This window comes from Pristiophorus japonicus, chromosome 13 (genome assembly GCF_044704955.1).
Source record: "Pristiophorus japonicus isolate sPriJap1 chromosome 13, sPriJap1.hap1, whole genome shotgun sequence".
In the NCBI taxonomy this organism is placed as follows: domain Eukaryota; kingdom Metazoa; phylum Chordata; class Chondrichthyes; family Pristiophoridae; genus Pristiophorus; species Pristiophorus japonicus.
The window spans coordinates 116,234,301-116,253,504 of record NC_091989.1 but is presented as its reverse complement, the minus strand read 5'-3'; the positions used below and the strand labels follow the sequence as shown (position 1 = coordinate 116,253,504).

The following is a 19,204-nucleotide window of genomic DNA, read 5'->3' as shown; positions in this document are numbered from 1 at the left end:
TGCATTTCAGCAATCTTTTATTTAAAATACATAGAAATAAAAATATATGTACAAATATGAAAAATACAAAGCATGAATTCATAACCCATAGCGCAACAAGAGCTAAATTGACAAATTCACTTTGTAGACATTAGGAAAGCCATAATACTCTGCATTCTCTCAACAAGATCCTTATTCTTACACCTTGAATTGTTCTGGCCAATTAACCAGTCAAATGAGCAAGGATTAAGTAGTAAAAGAACCCCAAGTTACCTAAATTGATATCTCACAAAATATGTTTTACAATCAGGTCAAATAAGTTACAGGATCCTCTAGTTAAAGTAATGTAAAATGTGGATAGTTTTTTGGGAGAGTGTGTAGAAGGTGAGAATAATATTATCACAGACTTTACCTAACTGCATTACAACCAATGCATTATCCTGTGGAATTCTCAGCTTTTGTTAAGGAAATATTACAGTACTATGACAACAACAAACCAAAATACAATTTGAAGTCTCAAACATAGAGGAGATACAAAATCCTGATTCAATCTCGCCTATATTTACAGGTTCCCAGTATTAACAGAGGCAGAAGTAGCAACTCTGACCCAATTACCAGCATCTGGGAATGGCCTACCTCAGGGACACTTGTTTTAATGGTCGAAGGCTTAAAGTACTGAAATTACCAATGTAGGTTCTGCATGCACGGAATGAAATGGAAAATGATAGTCATGGATAATGGCTCATTGCATTTAAAAAAAAAAAATCAGCTCTGGGCTGAAGATCCCATTTTCCATTTATAAAATTACTTTGCAAGATGAAGGGATCTAAACTGTACCAATGGGTGCCAGAAACAAAAGACTATGATTGTTTCGAGTTGGGGAAGCTACATACAAGCCAGCAAGCTAAAAATCACATGCGGACTGCACAGTTAATAATCCCAAAAGACAGGAGTCTCTGTATCAAATTACAATGTTTATATTGCTGCCAAGAGTTCTGGAAAAAAAACACCTTCTCAAATGGGTCTCAGAGCGCAATGTAGTCATACCTTCCTGTACTGCCTCTAGAATCAAGGCGAATGCTCATTAGAGCACACAGATCTATAAAGAGGATTAGGAAGCCTATGGTTGGTTCACTGGTTAATGTAAAAGTTGGTAAAAATTACAAAATTCTTGACAAATTTTTGGGCAAGTAGGATCTGAAAAAACAAAACTTTTAGTACTGAAGCCTTTTATTGAGGTTTTATGGTGTATCTGTACAACTCTAGAGAATACTGTAACATGTCAAAATGTCTATCATTGTGCTTGGAATATGTAGGTACGCAGGAATAAATGCAGAACTCCACAGACACACAGTAAAACTATTGGAAAGGTCGAATGTTATTTGAAGCCAGAGACAATGAAGGTGATTTTGATAAGGATGTCACTACGAGATCTCCACTAAAGTCAAGACCACGTCCTTCTTTTTCCTGAAAAGTAAATATATTTAACGTTAGAAGGAGTAAACTATTTTTAAGTCACTAGTCAAACAGTATCTGACGTCACTGGGTTCATACAAATTTTTGATAAATGCCCATGAAAATAAATTTAAAATCAGCTTTTCATTTGACCAGTCTGTGACATATTACTATGCAGTATTCCTACCAGAACCGAAGTCCAACAAAATAATAAGTTATAGTCCCACTGTCCCACCCCCCAATTTTTAATTTAATTTTTTTAAAAAAAGAACTGCCTCTTTTTACCTCTCTGAAGGAAATTCAGAATAAGGGGTCGCCCATTTAGAATGGCAATGAGGAGGAATTTCTTTTCAGAGGGTCGTAAATCTGTGGAATTCTCTGCCCCAGAGAGCTGTGGAGGCTGGGTCATTGAATATATTGAAGGTGAAGACAGACAGATTTTTGAACAATAAGGGAGTGAAGGGTTATGGGGAGAGAGCAGGGAAGTGGAGCTGAGCCCAAGATCAGATCACCCATGATCTTGTTAAATGGCAGAGCAGGCTCGAGGAGCCAAATGGCCTACTCCTACTCCTATTTCTTATGTTCTGAGCTGATACAGCAAGCCTCCAGTGTAAAAAGGAGAGAATGTTTTTTTCAAACAGGAAGGACAAATCTTCAGCTATATTTCCCTTAACTACATTGTAGAGAAACACTTTTCATTAAAATGATCCTAAACATTAATGTCCCCTTTTGAACTTGAGGACTACATCGTCTTTTTTTAAGTAAGATGTTGCAGTTTCTCAACACCAGCAGCATAGCTGATAGCCCTCTTACTTTATTAACTACAATTTACTACAAGCTCTAGTTTATGTAGATTTAGAGAACAGAGTGAAGGTCGACAATAGTGCAACGCGAGTCTGTAGACCAGATTCTTGATTTCTAGTAAGCAGTACATGTATGCTGGAGATTAAAAATTACCAGCTACAACTTGCATTTGTTCTTCAAATTAAAAAAAAATTGTTCCTGGGATGTGGGCATCACTGGCAAGGCCAGTATTTATTGCTCATCCCTAATTGCCCTCGAGAAGTGGTGGTGAGATGCCTTATTGAACCTCTAAAGTCCGTGTGGTGAATGTGCTCCCAACAGTGCTGATAGTGAGGGAGGTCCAGGTTTTTGACTGAGTGACAATGAAGGAATATTTCCACGTTAGGATGGTGTAAGACTTGGCGGGGAAGTTGGAACTTGGAGGGGAACTACATCTTCAGAAGTAGGAAAACACCTCAAATGCTTTATATTGAGGACTAAAGTGAATGCTGAGCAGGTGGGTAATGTGTAAAAATGGAGACAGTTGGAGTGGAGGAGCAAAGATATGTTCAACAGAGGATTCAGTGGATGTTTTTGAAAGAAGGAAGAGAGATTGGAAGGCAAAGGGATTTGAACATAGAGTTCCAGATGGCACGGGCATAGTTGCTGAACCTCAGTGGTTGAGGGAAGGGTGAGGAAAACCCCAGTGTTAGAAAAGTGGAGGGTGTGTTCAGGGTATAAGGTATGAGGAGATAATTAAGGTAGGATGGGTCATGGAGGAATTTGGAAGAGATGACAATACCCCAAAGTCAAGTGGAAAACTAGTGGAACTGGAAAAGGATAAAGGTGATGGTAGTGAGAGGATGCAGGCTACAGCACTCTGGAAGAGCTGAAGCCTGTGGAAGGTTGAAGCAGGATGCCTGGTTAGGAGTGTGTTGAAGTCAAGCCTCACGTGTACCGACCTTGGCTGAGGTAGCACTATTGCTCCGAGTCAGAAGGTTGTGGGTTCAAGTTCCACTCCAGAAACTTGAGCACATAATCCAGGCTGATATTTCAGTGTAGTACTATCAAAGTGCTGTCTTTCAGATTAGAAGTTAAACAGAGACCTCATCTGCCCTCTCAGGTAAGCATACAAGATTCCATGGCACAATTCACAGAAGAGCAGGGGAGTTCTCCTTGTGTCCATGCCAGTATTTATCCTTTAACTATCACAAACAAATTCTCTCATTTATAAAGGAAAGTGGAGTGTGAAGGGTATTTTTGAATTCAAATTTGGCTGTGCTACCTTTGAAGGTCATCTTCATTCTTTGAATGGATGCATTCCCCAGATACTGCAGGTTTAGCCCAGGCTGTTAACTGCACAGCTTTCCAATACCACTCCATAAAGAGGCACCACCCTCCATGGTGATACAACAAAGCAAGAAGTCATAAAATACAATATAATAATTAGAAAAATAATTCCAAAGAGGAAGAGGAGCAGGGAGTCCTTCATGTCCCGGAGGACACAACGGTCTCCAAGAAAACCCTGCACAATTAAGTCCTCTTGGTCAAAAAATCCAAAGAAAAATGTTTAATGGAAGCTTATGGATTACTCCCTAGAAGCAAGTGGATGCCAGCTACATTGACCGTTCTGCCTGAGCTTAGCACATGACGCAGATCTTGTCCAACAGGGTGATTATGGACTCTTCTAAATTTCATACCTGCAATAATCCAAGATAGATAAACCATCCACTTTTCCAACGTTCATATAAATATGGTTGCCCCAGAATATTTACTGCATAACACATAAGGAGCTGGCTAGCCTTACAAATGAATTTTACTCTAACAACACGAACTCAAATCCCCTTTAGCATTTACAAAATGGAGCTGATGCTTGACTTTCAATTTCTGAGGTCATCCTTCCCTTCTCTAGCCAATGGACACAAAGGCCAATTGTTGTACCCTCACTGCTACTTGTTGAGATCAGCCAACTCATCACAGACCAGGGATTGAACCTCATACTTTCCTGGTCTGTGCTTCGCAGGCCAATGTGACACGACCTTTAATTTAATATGAAACAGAACCATGAAGTAAACTTTACATACCGTTCTGTAGTCAAGAAACATTTCTTTGAAAGCCAGGAAATCTGTGAAAGTCAGTAACATGTCAAATATATCTCCAGATATCTCATCTTTATGCTGCCTGTAACAAAGCATAATAGCACCATTGTTACTGTTTCTCGAATCCTCTTCAAACTGATAAAAGATAATGGGCCAAAAATTGCGGTCGGAGGCTTTCTGCGGGCGGATGCTTCCGATCAAAATGCTTTTTATGAAAGTACCTGGTGGTCCCGGAGGAACAAACACTTCGGCTCCAAGACGTAGATGCGCAGCCCATTGCAGAGGCCCACACATCCCAGGAGCATAAGTGCTTCCTGGGATCATGTGGGCCTGGACCACCAATCACAATGTTGCATTCTGATTCATAGTAATGGGAGCTCCGAGCTCCCATTATTATCAATGTGAATACCCATAAAAACAAAAAAAAACACAAATAAAAAAAACATTCCACTTTAAGTAATAGAAATTCAATTAAATTCAATGACTTTCCCCCATTGCCAAATTGCCGCCCAAAAAGACTGCTAAGATTCCTCAAATAATGCTGGCGAAAAATTGCATGAAAAAGGGAAAAAATACCGCCCGACGAGAAAATGAATCTTGCACGCAGATTCTCGGCGGTTAAACACGATCCTGGGCAAAATGGGCGGTTCTTAACCAGAATGGGCGGTAAGTACTCAAATTTAAACCGAGGCTGCGGTTGGGCCTAGGGAGGGGGGAAAACGCGATATTTTTTCAATGAAACAAAAAATAAAAATTCAGAAAACACTCTCATAATAGTCATAAAAGAATTTTAAAAGAATTATAAAAAAAACCTTTAACTTACCTTTGTTTTTAGGGGTACTTACCTGCCGCCCAGCTCCGGCAGCTTTTCGTGGGTGTTTTTTTTCGATTTTAACTACGGGTCACCGCTGAGGCAAAACTCGGGCGGTGGCGGCTTGCTTGGCGGTGCACGTGGGCGGTATTTTGAAAATGTTGTCGGAATTCTTAAAAAAAAAATTTAAGTGAAAACTTTTGCCGGGTGGTTTTCTGAGAAAACCGTTGAAAATGAAGAGGAAAATGAAAATTTAAATGTTTTCATAGTGTTAAACATAAACTTACTTTCATGGACAGGGTTTTTAAAATATAAAAATAAGTAATAACATTTTTTTAAAACTTATCTTTTAAAACTTTTATGCTGCTAAAAGCTGGCCTTACACCTGCTTTTACCAGACAAATAGCCCAAATCTCTGACCGTGAAGGCCCATCTGCTGGGGAGACACGCAATCTGTCAAAAGGAATGTTGACAGATCGCAAAGTGTTGGGTTTAGGTGCCTGTGCTTCACGTGCCTAAACCCATAACTTGCGGGGCCTCTTCGAACCATGCACACATTATATGTAACCAGAGAGGCCGCAATTTACGGCCCTATATATTTAATTGTCTGTAATACTTCAATTTTAGATACTGCCTACTTTCTGAAATCTTCAGTGACCAAAAGGTGCAGCAGGGTCCCGGGAAACAGCGGGAGAGATTGTCACGTCGGGCCCAAATCGTGTACGATACCAATGCTGCGCCCACATACTCAGCCAAAGACAGTCGGGGGGCCGGAACCACTTTCCGGTTTGGGTCTCATGCAAATTTAACCAGTGAGCTACGAGCACACTGCTGCAGCTCGCTGGTTTGCTGTGGAAGAAAATCGCACAGCTTGTGCACGGAGCGTGCAGGTAGGATCATGAATCATAGAAATTCACAACACGGAAGGAGGCCATTTTGGCCCATCGTGTCCATGCCTGCCGACAAAAAGCTATCCAGTTTAATCCCACTTTCTAGCTCTAGCAAATAACGCTGGCGCAAAATACCGAACTGCGATGGCCGGGAATTGAACCCGGGTCAAATGTTTGGAAGGCAACTATGCTCACCACTATACCACCATCGCCGGGATCACCAGGTACTTTTGTAATGAATGCACCTCCTGGCCTTATAAAAATATTAAAAGAAAAAAAAAACTTACCTTTTCTGAGCCAAGCTGCTCAACGCTAGGAAAAACTGGGACCAACATGCATTTTTCATGCCAATGCCTATTCCTCCATGAAAAGTGCAATCTGGGCCTTGTAATGGTGAAGAACCCCGATTGCATATTTAAACAGCCGGCTGGAGCGCTGGGCACCATTTAAAGGCCTGTCTGTAAATTGAATCAGGTGGGCAAATGAGTGTTCAAGGGCCCCACCACATCATACTCTGCTGGTTGCTCGTTTTTCACGCGAGAAATGGACGGCCAGCAGTTGAAATCCCCCCTCCCCAGCAAGTTGCTAAATGTGCCATTTAGTCTGCTACTGGGTAAAAACTGAACTATCTCATAGAAATTATAGTTACCTCAATCACTTTTAATCACCTGTGTAATATTATTTCATCTTTTATATTTCTCAGATTATTTCATTTGTTTTAAATATTTAAATGCCATTTAGTGTAGCTCTCAACACACAGGAGTACAAAAGAAATGCAACATCAGACTTGTTCTTGAAGGGGTAGTGCATTTCTGAATGTTATGGGCCCGAAACTGATGGACATACCGCCGAAAATCGCGAAATTCATCAAATAAATACCTACATACCAATCGGTGGAAAATTCATCAGTGACATACCACTGGGCGGTACCCATGCACACTGCCGACATACTGTCCAAAATTGCAAAATTCATCACTTACCACCGACATACCGCCGACCCGGAAAAGGTGGTTTTAAGTCGATCTCCTGTAATTAAGCCTGTAATTTTAAAAAAAATCCCTCACCCCCCAGTCCCCCCCCCCACCAGCGCCTTCCCTCCGCAGCAGCGATCGCCCGTCCCCCCTGCACAGCGCTCTCAGGCCAGCAGTCTCTGTGGATTCTTGTCGGTGCATCTCGGTGGGCTGAACCTTGCAGCAGCATGCGCGTCGGCACAACTTGGGAGCCGAAGATTCCCGAGTGAAAAGGATTCACTGCCCGCACACCGCCGGCTGCACTCCGCTCCGCCTGCTGCACTCTGCTTGTCATAGCGCCGAGAAAAAAGTGACGAAAATCACGCACACACTACCCAGCGGTACCGGGTGGTATGAAACGACATACCACCGAGAAATGGGCAGACCATCGATTTTGACCAATTTCGGCTCCTATATTTATTTATTGATGGTTCATATCTTGTTTTTGATCTGCTCTTTAGAGGTAGTCTTTTCTGCAGAATTTCTCTCCTTCTCCAACGTGACACCATGCAGTTCTAGTCCAGTGCTCATATGCATGGAGAATACTTTATAATGTTATATCCTCACTCATTATGCCATTGTATGGGGGAAGAGGAAGAGAAAGAGTTCCACCCAGAGTGTTTACTTCAAGGATATCTCTCGCCAGCAGTTCTAAAGTAGGGGAAGCATGCAAATATCTCCTCTTACAACATTTAGGATTATGGGGTAATTCATCAGACTGCACTTCCCCTTTAAAAAAAAAAGTGCCGAATCTGGATTGCTAACTTTTTAACCATACCGCCTTAAGACTTTCAAAGACCAATATAATGTCACTGAAAATGAGAGAAAGTAGCATTTAACTGCTCAGCTCCCATATTTTGACCCAGGTTGATCCCACAAGCAATTTGTAAATTGCATTCAGGAGAGAGATTCCAATTTGAACTTTTCTGACCAACAACCATACAAAAAATTATCACACAGTATCTAAAAAATAAAACTAAGGAAATTCACTATTAAGTCATATGCTTTCAAAAAGCATGAATTGAAATTTTCATCAATTCCCCAAACAGTATATAGCACCACCTTGTGATGACATTTCAAATGGCATTCATTCATTTTCACAATAGGTGCATTCAAAACATTTGCCAGAACTTTTGGTGGATTTACTGGTTGCATTCTTCAATTATGATCACAACCATAGTATGGCATCATAGTTCACCTACTTAACAAGGTTCACTGCATTCCAAAAGGAAAGTATTCTGACAGGGTAAAGCATCATAAAAATGCAATCATTTATTTAATATTGAGCCAGATTGTCTTGGAGTTTGGAGTGGTGCCTGCCTCCTACAGGCAATAGCTTTATAAAGGGACTGAAGGGAGGATGAGCAAACTGACCACAGCACCGTGATACAGGGGGCCATTCAAGTGGAGGGAGTAAAAAGAAACGTTGTAGAGATAGGGGACAGTATAGTTAGGGGAATAGATAAGGGTCTCTGCAGCCGAGAGCGCGAGTCTCGAAGGCTGTGTTGCCAGGGTTAAGGACATCTCCTCTGGGCTGGAGAGGAACTTGGAGTGGAAGGGGGCAAGATCCAGCTGTCATGATCCACATAGGTACTGACGACATAGGTAGGACAAACAAAGAGGTTGTGCTGGGGGATTATGAGCAGCTAGGGGCCAAATTAAAAAGCAGAACCACAAAAGGTAATAATGTCTGGATTACTATTTGAGCCACGAGAAAATTTGTATAAATAAGATCAGAGAGCTAAACACGTGGCTCGAAGACTGGTGTGGGAGAAATGGGTTTTAGTTCGTGGGACACTGGCACCAGCACTGGGGTAAGAGGGAGCTGTTCCATTCGGAGAGGCTCCACTTAGACAGTGCTGGGACTAGGGCCCGAGCGAATCAAATATATGGGCTATAGAGAGGGCTTTAAACTAATTAATGGGGGGTTCAAGTGAGCGAAAACTTAAAAAGTCAAAGAATAAGGAGAAGGCAATAGAGCGGGGTAGCACTGAGGGAAATGAAAACCAGAGCGTGACAGGAAGGGACAGAATGTATAAACATAAAAGTGAATGAGAAAGTGGGGTGAAAGCAGGAAAAATAAAAGGTAAAAACAAGTTTAAAAGCTCTTTATCTGAATGCACGCAGCATTCGTAACAAAATAGATGAGTTGACGGCACAAATAGATACAAATGGGTATGATCTGATAGCCATTACAGAGACATGGTTGCAAGGTGACCAAGGTTGGAACTAAATATTCAGGGGTATTTGACAATTTGGAAGGATAGACAGAAAGGAAAAGGAGTTGGGTAGCACTGTTAAAAAAGGATGAGATCAGTGTTTAATGAGAAATTATATTGGCTCAGAAGATCAAGATGTTGAATCAGTTTGGGTGGAGATAAGGAATAATAAGGGTAAAAAACAAAATCGCTGGTGGCCGGAGTCTATAGGCCCCCTAACAGTAGCTACACTATTGGACGGAGTATAAATCAAGAAATAATGGAGGCTTGTAAAACAAGGAATGGCAATAATCATGGCTGATTTTAACCTTCATATTGATTGGACAAAGCAAATTGGCCAGAGTAGTCTTGAGGAAGAGTTCATAGAGTGTATCCGGGATAGTTTCCTTGAACAGTACATTGCGGAACTAACCAGGGAGCAGGCTATCTTAGCTCTAGTACTGTGTAATGAGATAGGATTAATAAACAATCTCCTAGTAAAGGATCCTCTAGGTATGAGTGATCATAACATGGTTGAATTTCGAATTCAGTTGGAGGGTGAGAAAGTTGGATCTCAAACCAGTGTCCCAAGCTTAAATAAAAGAGACTACAAAAGGTATAAAGGCAGAGTTGGCTAAAGTGGACTGGGAAGATAGATTAAAGTGTCGGACGGTTGATAAGTAGTGGCAGACATTTAAAGAGATATTTCACAACTCACAACAAAACATATTCCAATGAGAAGGAAAGACTGTAACAGAAGGGATAACCATCCGTGGCTAACTAAGGAAATAAGGGATGGTATCAAATTGAAAACAAGGGCATACAATGTGGCCAAGGTTAGAGGGAGGCCAAAGGATTGGGAAACTTTTAAAAGCCATCAAAGAACGACTAAAAAAATAATAAAGAGGAGAGGGCAGATAGATTATGAGAAAAAACTAGCATGAAATATAAAAACAGATAGTAAGAGTTTCTACAGTTACATAAAAAGGAAAAGAGTGGCTAAAGTAAATGTTGGTCCCTTAGATGAGACTGGGGAATTAATAATGGGGAAGAGGGAAATGGCAGAGACTTTGAACAAATATTTTGTATCGGTAGAAGACACTAAAAACATTCCAATAATAGATAATCAAGGGGCTATAGGGAGGGAGGAACTAAATACACTCACTAAAGTAGTAGTACTCGGTAAAATAATGTGACTAAAGGCGGACAATCCCCTGGACCTGATGGCTTACATCCTAGGTTCCTAAAAGAAGTGGCTGCAGAGATAGTGGATGCATTTGTTGTAATCTACCAAAATTCCCTGGATTCTGGGGTGGTCCCAGCGGATTGGAAAACCGCAAAATAACGTCCCTATTTAAATAAAGAGGCTGATAGAAAGCAGCAAACTATATACCAGTTAGCCAAACATCTGTCATTGGGAAAATGCTGGAGTTCACTATTAAGGAAGCAGTAGCGGGACATTTGGAAAGCATAATTCAATCAAGCAGAATCAGCATGGTTTTATGAAATGGAAATCATGTTTGACAAATTTGCTGGAGTTCTTTGAGGATGTAACGAGCAGGGTAGATGAGGGGGAACCAGTGGATGTGGTGTATTTGGATTTCCAGAAGATAAATGGTTACTGCACAAGATAAAAGTTCACGGGGTTGGGGGTAATATATTAGCACGGATAGAGGATTGGCTAACTAACAGAAAACAGAGAGTCGGGATCAATGGGTCATTTTCCGGTTGTCAAACAATAACTAGTGGGGTGCCGCAGGGATCGGTGCTGGAGCCTCAACTATTTACAATCTATATTAATCACTTGGATGAAGGAACCAAGTATAATGCAGCCAAGTTTGCTGATGGTACAAAAATGGGTGGGAAAGCAAATTGTGAGGAAGACACAAAAAATCTGCAAAGGGATATAGACCGGCTATATATAGCTATAGCGGCACTCCACTAGTGCCGCTACAGATTGGCTAACTAGTGGAGTGCCGCTATAGATATATATAAAGCCGGTCTATATCCCTTTGCAGATTTTGTGTGTCTTCCTCACAATTTGCTTTCCCACCCATCTTTGTATCAGCAACAAACTTGGCTGCATTACATGCTAGTACATTACTGTAAGGGGTGTAGGGGATAAAAGATGGTCACTAAAATGGATAATAAAGGTAGTGAATTGATCTGACACATGGTCCAGATTGTAGGGCTTATCACATGGTCTCAATTCCTCAGAACCTTCCTTAGGAGGTTCTGAGGAATCGAGAGTTCCACTACCTTGCGGTAGGGATTGTAATATATCGTAAATTGACAGATTGTATGTAAAACCCGTTTATGTATGTAAAGCACGCTTATAACACTCGCTTACAATGGGTTTTAAGAAGGGGAAGCAGCAAAGCTTGCTACGCAGCAAAACTTGATGGTTAATGAACCATCCATTGTGTTAACCTTAGTACAGACAGATGGAAACTTATATTCAGTACAGAACAACATCCACCAAGGACAGGAGGGGGTCAACAGTCTAGAAACATAGATTGTAGCAGCATCTGAATCTCATGAGAACGAGAACATTTTGACTGGAGTTCTCTTGGGAAAGGGATAAGAAAGCAGATGTTTGGTAACAAGATAGCAAACCCTGGGAAACAAGGTTAATTCACACGTCATGAGGAACTGAGGCAAAGTTGACACCACTGAACAACACATTCCGGAAGGGTGACGTGATGGGAGATGGACAGGTGTGTGGAACCACTCAGAGCCAGTCTGATAAGGGTCAACAAATCAATGTAACTTCGCTGATAGCAGTAGCCCAGTAGTTTTGTAGGAGGGTCGCACACCTCGGAAAATGTATAACTGTAGATGTAAAACCTCTGTTCTTAGAAAGGTTCATCGGAACTCTTCCCTTGCATGCTTGAATAAAAACCGGTTGAACCGAGGTTTCGTCTGAGTGATTCAGTGGTCGCTATACGGGCGGATGGGTATCGATTCCTTATATCAGTGAGTCCACCTTGAAGAAGAGAAGTCTTCTTTTTATCCCAACAATTACCTCCAACCCCTTTAAGTTTTATCTTGTGCAGTAACCTTTTATGTGGCATCGTATCAAATGCCTTCTGTAAATCCAAATACACCACAACCACAATTTCCCCCTTATCCACCCTGCTTGTTACATCCTCAAAGAACTCCAGCAAATTTGTCAAACATGATTTCCCTTTCATAAAACCATGCTGACTCTGCGTGATTGAATTATGCTTTTCCAAATGTGCTGCTATTGCTTCCTTAATAATGGACTCCAGCATTTTCCCAACGACAGATGTTAGGCTAACTGGTCTATAATTTCCTGCTTTCTGTCTGCTTCCTTTTTTAAATAGGATGGTTACATGGGTGATGTGTAACGAGAAAGGACTAATTAGCAATCTTGTTGTGCGAGTCCCCTTGGGGAAGAGTGACCATAATATGGTAAATTCTTTATTAAGATTGAGAGTGACACAGTTAATTCAGAGACTAGGGTCCTGAACTTAAGGAAAGGTAACTTCGATGGTATAAGACGTGAATTGGCTAGAATAGAATGGCGAATGATACTTAAAGGGTTGATGGTGGATAGGCAATGGCAAACATTTAAAGATCACATAGATGAACTTCAACAATTGTACATCCCTGTCTGGAGTAAAAATAAAACGGGGAAGGTGGCTCAACCGTGGCTAACAAGGGAAATTAGGGCTAGTGTTAAATCCAAGGAAGAGGCATAGAAATTGTCCAGAAAAAGCAGCAAACCTGAGGACTGGGAGAAATTTAGAATTCAGCAGAGGAGGACAAAGGGTTTAATTAGGAAGGGGAAAATAAAGTCTTGGAGGAAGCTTGCTGGAAACATAAAAACTGACTGCAAAAACTTCTATAGATATGTGAAGAGAAAAAGATTAGTAAAGACAAACGTAGGTCCCTTGCAGTAAGAATCAGATGAATTTATAATGGGGAACAAAGAAACGGCAGACCAATTGAACAAATACTTGGGTTCTGTCTTCACGAAGGAAGGCCACAAATAACCTTCCGGAAATACTAGAGGACCGAGGGTCTAGCGAGGAGCAAGAACTGAAGGAAATTCTTATTAGTCAGGAAATTGATGGGATTGAAGGCCGATAAATCCCCAGGGCCTGATAGTCTGCATCCCTGAGTACTTAAGGAAGTGGCCCTAGAAATAGTGGATGCATTGGTGATCATTCTATCGACTCTGAATCAGTTCCTCTGGAATGGAGGGTAGCTAATGTAACATCACTTTTTAAGAAAGGAGGGAGAGAGAAAACAGGGAATTATAGACCAGTTAGCCTGACATCAGTAGTGGGGAATATGTTGGAATCAATTATTAAAGATGAAATAGCAGCGCATTTGGAAAGCAGTGACAGGATCGGTCCAAGTCAGCATGGATTTATGAAAGGGAAATCATGCTTGACAAATCTTCTAGAATTTTTTGAGGATGTAACTAGTAGAGTGGACAAGGGAGAACCAGTGGATGTGGTGTATTTGACTTTCAAAAGGCTTTTGACAAGGTCCCACACAAGAGATTGGTGTGCAAAATTAAAGCACATGGTATTGGGGGTAATGTATTGACATGGATAGAGAACTGGTTGGCAGACAGGAAGCAGAGAGTCGGGATAAACAGGTCCTTTTCAGAATGGCAGGCAGTGACTAGTGGGGTGCCGCAGGGCTCCGTGCTGGGACCCCAGCTATTTACAATATACATCAATGATTTGGATGAAGTAATTGAGAGTAATATTTCCAAGTTTGCAGATGACACTAAGCTGGGTGGCGGTGTGAGCTGTGAGGAGGATGCTAAGAGGCTGCAGGGTGACTTGGACAGGTTAGGAGTGGGCAAATAAATGGCAGATGCGTATAATGTGGATAAATGTGAGGCTATCCACTTTGGTGGCAAAAACGTGAAGGCAGAGTATTATCTGAATGGTGGCAGATTAGGAAAAGGGGAGGTGCAACGAGACCTGGGTGTCATGGTACATCAATCACTGAAGGTTGGCATGCAGGTGCAGCAGGCGGTGAAGGCGGCAAGTGGCATGTTGGACTTCATAGCTAGGGGATTTGAGTATAGGAGCAGGGAGGTCTTACTGCAGTTGTACAGGGCCTTGGTGAGGTCTCAGCTGGAATAGTGTGTTCAGTTATGGTCTCCTAATCTGAGGAAGGACGTTCTTGCTATTGAGGGAGTGCAGCGAAGGTTCACCTGACTGATTCCCGGGATGGCAGGACTGACATATGAGGAGAGACTGGATCGACTGGGCCTGTATTCACTGGAGTTTAGAAGAATGAGAGGGGATCTCATAGAAACATATAAAATTCTGACGGGACAGGACAGGTTAGATGCAGGAAGAATGTTCCCGATGTTGGGGGAGTACAGAACCAGGGGTCACAATCTAAGAATAAGGGGTAAGCCATTTAGGACCGAGATGAGGTGAAACTTTTCAGAGTTGTTAACCTGTGGAATTCCCTACCGCAGAGAGTTGTTGAAGCCAGTTCGTTAGATATATTCAAGAGGGAGTTAGATATGGCCCTTACGACTAAAGGGATCAAGGGGAATGGAGAAAAAGCAGGAAAGGGGTACTGAGGTGAATGATCAGCCATGATCTTATTGAATGATGGTGCAGGCTCGAAGGGCCGAATGGCCAACTCCTGCACCTATTTTCTATGTTTCTATGTTTACATTTGAGGTTTTCCAATCTGCTCGGACCTCCTCAGAATACAGGGAATTTTGGTAGATTACAACCAATGTATCCACTATCTCTGAAGCCATTTCTTTTCAGACCCTAGAATGCAAGCCATCAGGTCCAGGGGACTTGTCCACCTTTAGTCCCATTATTCTTACAGAGTACTTTTTCTTTAGTGATGGTGATTGTTTTCAATTGCTCCCTCCCGAAAGCCCCTTGATTATCCATTATTATGATTTTAGTGTCTTCTATCTTGAAGACTGATACAAAATCTCTGTTATTTCCCTTTCCCCATTATATATTCCCCAGTCTCATCCTCTAAAGGGACCAACATTTCCTTTAGATACTCACTTTCTCACTATCTGTTTTTATATTTTTTGCTAGTTTACTCTCATAATTTATCTTCTCTATTATTTTTTTGTCGTTCTTTGCTGTTTTTTTAAGTTTCCCAATCCACTGGCCTCCCACTAATCTTGACTACTTTGTGTGCCATTGTTTTTAAATTTTATACCATCCTTTATTTCCTTAGTTAGCCACGGATGGTTCTCGCTTCTCTGACAGTCTTTCCTTCTCACTGTAATATATTTTTGTTGAGTTATAAAATATCTCCTTAAATGTCCGCCACTGTCTTGGAACACTTTAATCTATTTTCCCAGTCTACTTTAGCCAACTCTGCCTTCATACCTTTGTAGTCTCCTTTATTTAAGCTCAGGACACTGGTTTTGAATTTGAAATTCAACCATGCTATGATCATTTTTCCTCCCGAGAGGATCCTTTAGTAGGAGATCATTTATTAATCCTGTCTCATTACATAGCCTGCTCCCTGGTTGGTTCCGCAACTATCTATGAACTCTTCCTCAAGCCTACTCTGGTCAATTTGATTTGTCCAATCAATATGAAGATTAAAATCACCCATGATTATTGCCGTTCCTTTTTTTTTAGAAGCCTCTATTATTTCTTGATTTATAATCCGTCCAACAGTGTAGCTACTGTTCGGGGGCCTATAGATTATGCCCACCAGTGACTTCTTCCCCTTATTATTTCTTATCTCCACCCAAACCGATTGATCTTGATCTTCTGAGCCAATATAATTTCTCACTACCACACTGATCTCACCCTTTAGTAACAGAGCTACCCCAGCTCCTTTTCCTTTCTGTCTATCCTTCCGAATTGTCAAATACCCCTGAATATTCAGTTTCCAGCTTTGGCCACCTTTCAATCCTGTCTCTGTAATGGCTATCAGATCATACCCATTTATATCTATTTGTGCCATCAACTCATCTATTTTGTTACGAATGCTGCATGCATTCAGATGAAGTTTTTAATGTTGTTTTTTTATCATTTTTCTTTGATTTGACCCTACTTTCTGATACACTCTTATGTTTATACATTCTGTCCCTTCCTGTCACACTCTGGTTATCATTTCTCCCATTACTACCCTGCTCTATTGCCTTCTCCTTTTTTAATTTCCGCTCACCTGAACCCTCCCCCCTACTATAAGGAAATGTAAAGCCCCCAGCTGTCACCTTCTCCTGATGCACCGAGAGCAGGAACTCATCATGTGGGAAACTGGAGCTTTGCCCAGGACATAGTACAATATGTTGCACCAAAACACCATCTTCTCAATTTGAGCTTTTCTACTAATAGCATTAGTTATTAGGCTGAAATCTTGATTCAACTTGCTCATTTCTTTCAAAAGAAACTCTTCTAAAAACACTGTCTTTTCTGCTGCCATTTTTCTTCCCTCTCCCTATTCCTGAAGGTGTTGCCTCATTGCTGGTGTATGGTTCCAAGAGGACACGTCGACATTCACTACCTCATCCACATGGCTATTATTCACCCGTGAGCCTGGACAAAGGCAGCAGGCTACGTTCCTATGGGGGGGGGAACACATTACAACTAAACTTGATCCTGTCCTCACCTAGTGTCCCAGCACTTCCAACAGGGGACATTGGACAGCGACTCGGCGTGGAAATGTTGCTTAATTTACCCTCTCTAATCCAGCAGAATTTATGTTAATTTCGGTGTGTCACCCACCACCCATCCAGTGATCAATGAAATCAGCACAGTTGGGCTTGAACCACAGAACCTAGCTTGTACTGCTCAGCTACTCACTCGATAAACTTGCTAAGTCATCACAGGAGACCTAGTTGATTTTTTTGAGTGCATGAAATAACAAAATTAGAAAATGTACCACAGTTCACAAGAGCCAACATGTACCTAGTTGATGATTTTCCAAGTTGCTTAACTTACTTTAATGATGTAATGAAAGTAGTCATATTGAAGGCTGGTATCCTCTCTAACAACTGCTGCTCAATATACTTCTCTAACAAATCAATCTGGGGGAAAAAAAAGCCAGTTAATTACAGCTTATAGGGAAAAAAACATTAAAATGCTTGGTATAATGTGGATGGGATAGTGACAGCTAGTGGAAGTATTTAAAAAAAAAACTACCAGTGGCCCAGCAAACTTTTTTAAAAGAATCACAGGTGGAACGTTATATCTTTTGAGAATCAGATCCACTGAACAGCCCTCATCCACCGAGCAATACATGAACATAAAGACATGGAGCAAGAAAGGGCCACTTCGTCCTGGAACTCAGAGCCCTCCAGAGGAAGGTAGCCTCACATTAAGTACCATTACTGACATTTATTTACTTGTTTGCTTTCAGATAAAGTATTATTTGTGGAACTGTACAATCGTCCAGTTCAGTTATTCAGATCCCCTCGCCAACCCATCTTTACTATGGTACTGTACTCGCGTAAAAATGATACTGCTATTGGTACAGAACGTTGCATGTTTATTAAAATGTTTCAGAAAATTGTAGATATAACCGATGTCAGCATACAAATTCTGGAACCTCTCGTCTGTGAGAAACACCTAAAAAGTCAGTAACAGCAGGGACTTACATATTCTTGGAATATTGATGTGTAACTGAGCTTGTTTTCTTCAGTATTCTCAAACTCTAAATAGTATTTGTCCATAAAATGTCTCTGTAACTGCTGAAATTCTTCATCTGAAGGAAAGAGATTAAGAGATCACATTTTTTAGCATTAAGCGCAAGTTTTGATTACCAACTGTATTTGTATAAATTTCAGTACCTTTAAAACAGAGATATAGAAATTGCTGATGTAATGCGCCAGATTTTGCAGTCAGCGGCGAACAATGGCACCAGCCATTCATTACACTTGTCCATTGAATTTTATGGGTTTTTGCACTGGAAGTTCCTCTCAGCCAAAAAGTGCAGCGCCCTCTACAGAGCATCTGGGACCTGAGTGAACAGTGCAAGTAACTGTGTATCTCCTTAACCAATCAGATTGAAGAATGGTTAATGAACAGCACAGAGTCTGAACCAGGAAATGTCAGTTAGAATATTGAATTCAATGTCAAATCAGGTACAGAAAGTGAGAGACTGAAAGAAGGATTGGATTGAGAGATAGAGACGGTACAAATATTTTTTTAAATTCTCCAACAATAATTAAAATCTGAAGGATTGAGACTCCACACTTGTAAAAGTTAATTTTCAATGCCAGAGGGGTTGTTTGGCAGTAATTAAGACTTATCACAGTGTTAAAAGGGTACTTACACCTGAAAGGACAAGCCCTAAATTTTTCTGGCGAGTTTAGACTGCACCTGTGAGGCAAGTACAGCAACTTCACGCTGTTCAATGTATTTTAATGCTGAGTCAGCTGGTGAGATCCCATTATTGCGCAGCTTCTGGAGGAGCAGGACACCTCGGACAGCAACTTCCTGATTTCCGCGTTTAACTGCGCACGTGCAATCAGCAAAGGTTGCTGTCCAATTTCCACGCAAATAATGGTGAGCGCTGTTAACCTCACCGTTCTTTCCATTGCAAAATCCGGCTCATTGTTGCTGTTAAATTATGAGATCTCAAACCAGGGCCACATTCCCTCCAATTTTCCCCTTTAAGTAACAACTAAAATATCATTTTTATTGAAAAACTAATCAGTGGATTCTCTGCATTGATCCTTACATTAAAACGTTTGCCTATCTGCCAGATAGAAGAAACTAAGTGCTTATCCACCTGTATTTCTCTTTATTTATAATTTGGGGTTATATTTAGCAAAATATATTTATTTTTGTCAGTGGAAAACTGAAAGCATGTCTTTTCACAGGATATAACTGAGGCTATAAACAATATTTCAGTTTGTTTCTACAATTCTTCCAAGCACATTGGCAGATGAATTTTAGAAGGTTTTTGGGCTGCAATTCATATTCAATTATTTGAAGTAAAAAATAATGCACTTAGAGACAGAAGATACACACACAAAAGA

General features: G+C 41.0%; 1 protein-coding gene across 4 annotated transcripts in view; it reads right to left on the bottom strand.

Moving 5' to 3' along the window:
- arl2bp (ADP-ribosylation factor-like 2 binding protein) overlaps positions 1-19,204 on the bottom strand; it is a 40,721-nt gene continuing 21,517 nt past the window's right edge. For 2 of the 4 annotated variants that reach the window (XM_070896897.1, XM_070896898.1), the window contains exons 5-8: positions 17,819-17,925; positions 17,163-17,248; positions 4,302-4,398; positions 1-1,446 (exon numbers count right to left, since the gene is read on the bottom strand). In XM_070896897.1, the coding sequence (XP_070752998.1) occupies positions 1,339-1,446; positions 4,302-4,398; positions 17,163-17,248; positions 17,819-17,925 (398 nt within the window). In that variant the 3' untranslated portion in view covers positions 1-1,338. Of the gene's footprint in view, positions 1,447-4,300; positions 4,399-17,162; positions 17,249-17,818; positions 17,926-19,204 lie in introns of those variants that run through there. The other 2 variants (XM_070896900.1, XM_070896901.1) reach the window with 2 other exon arrangements.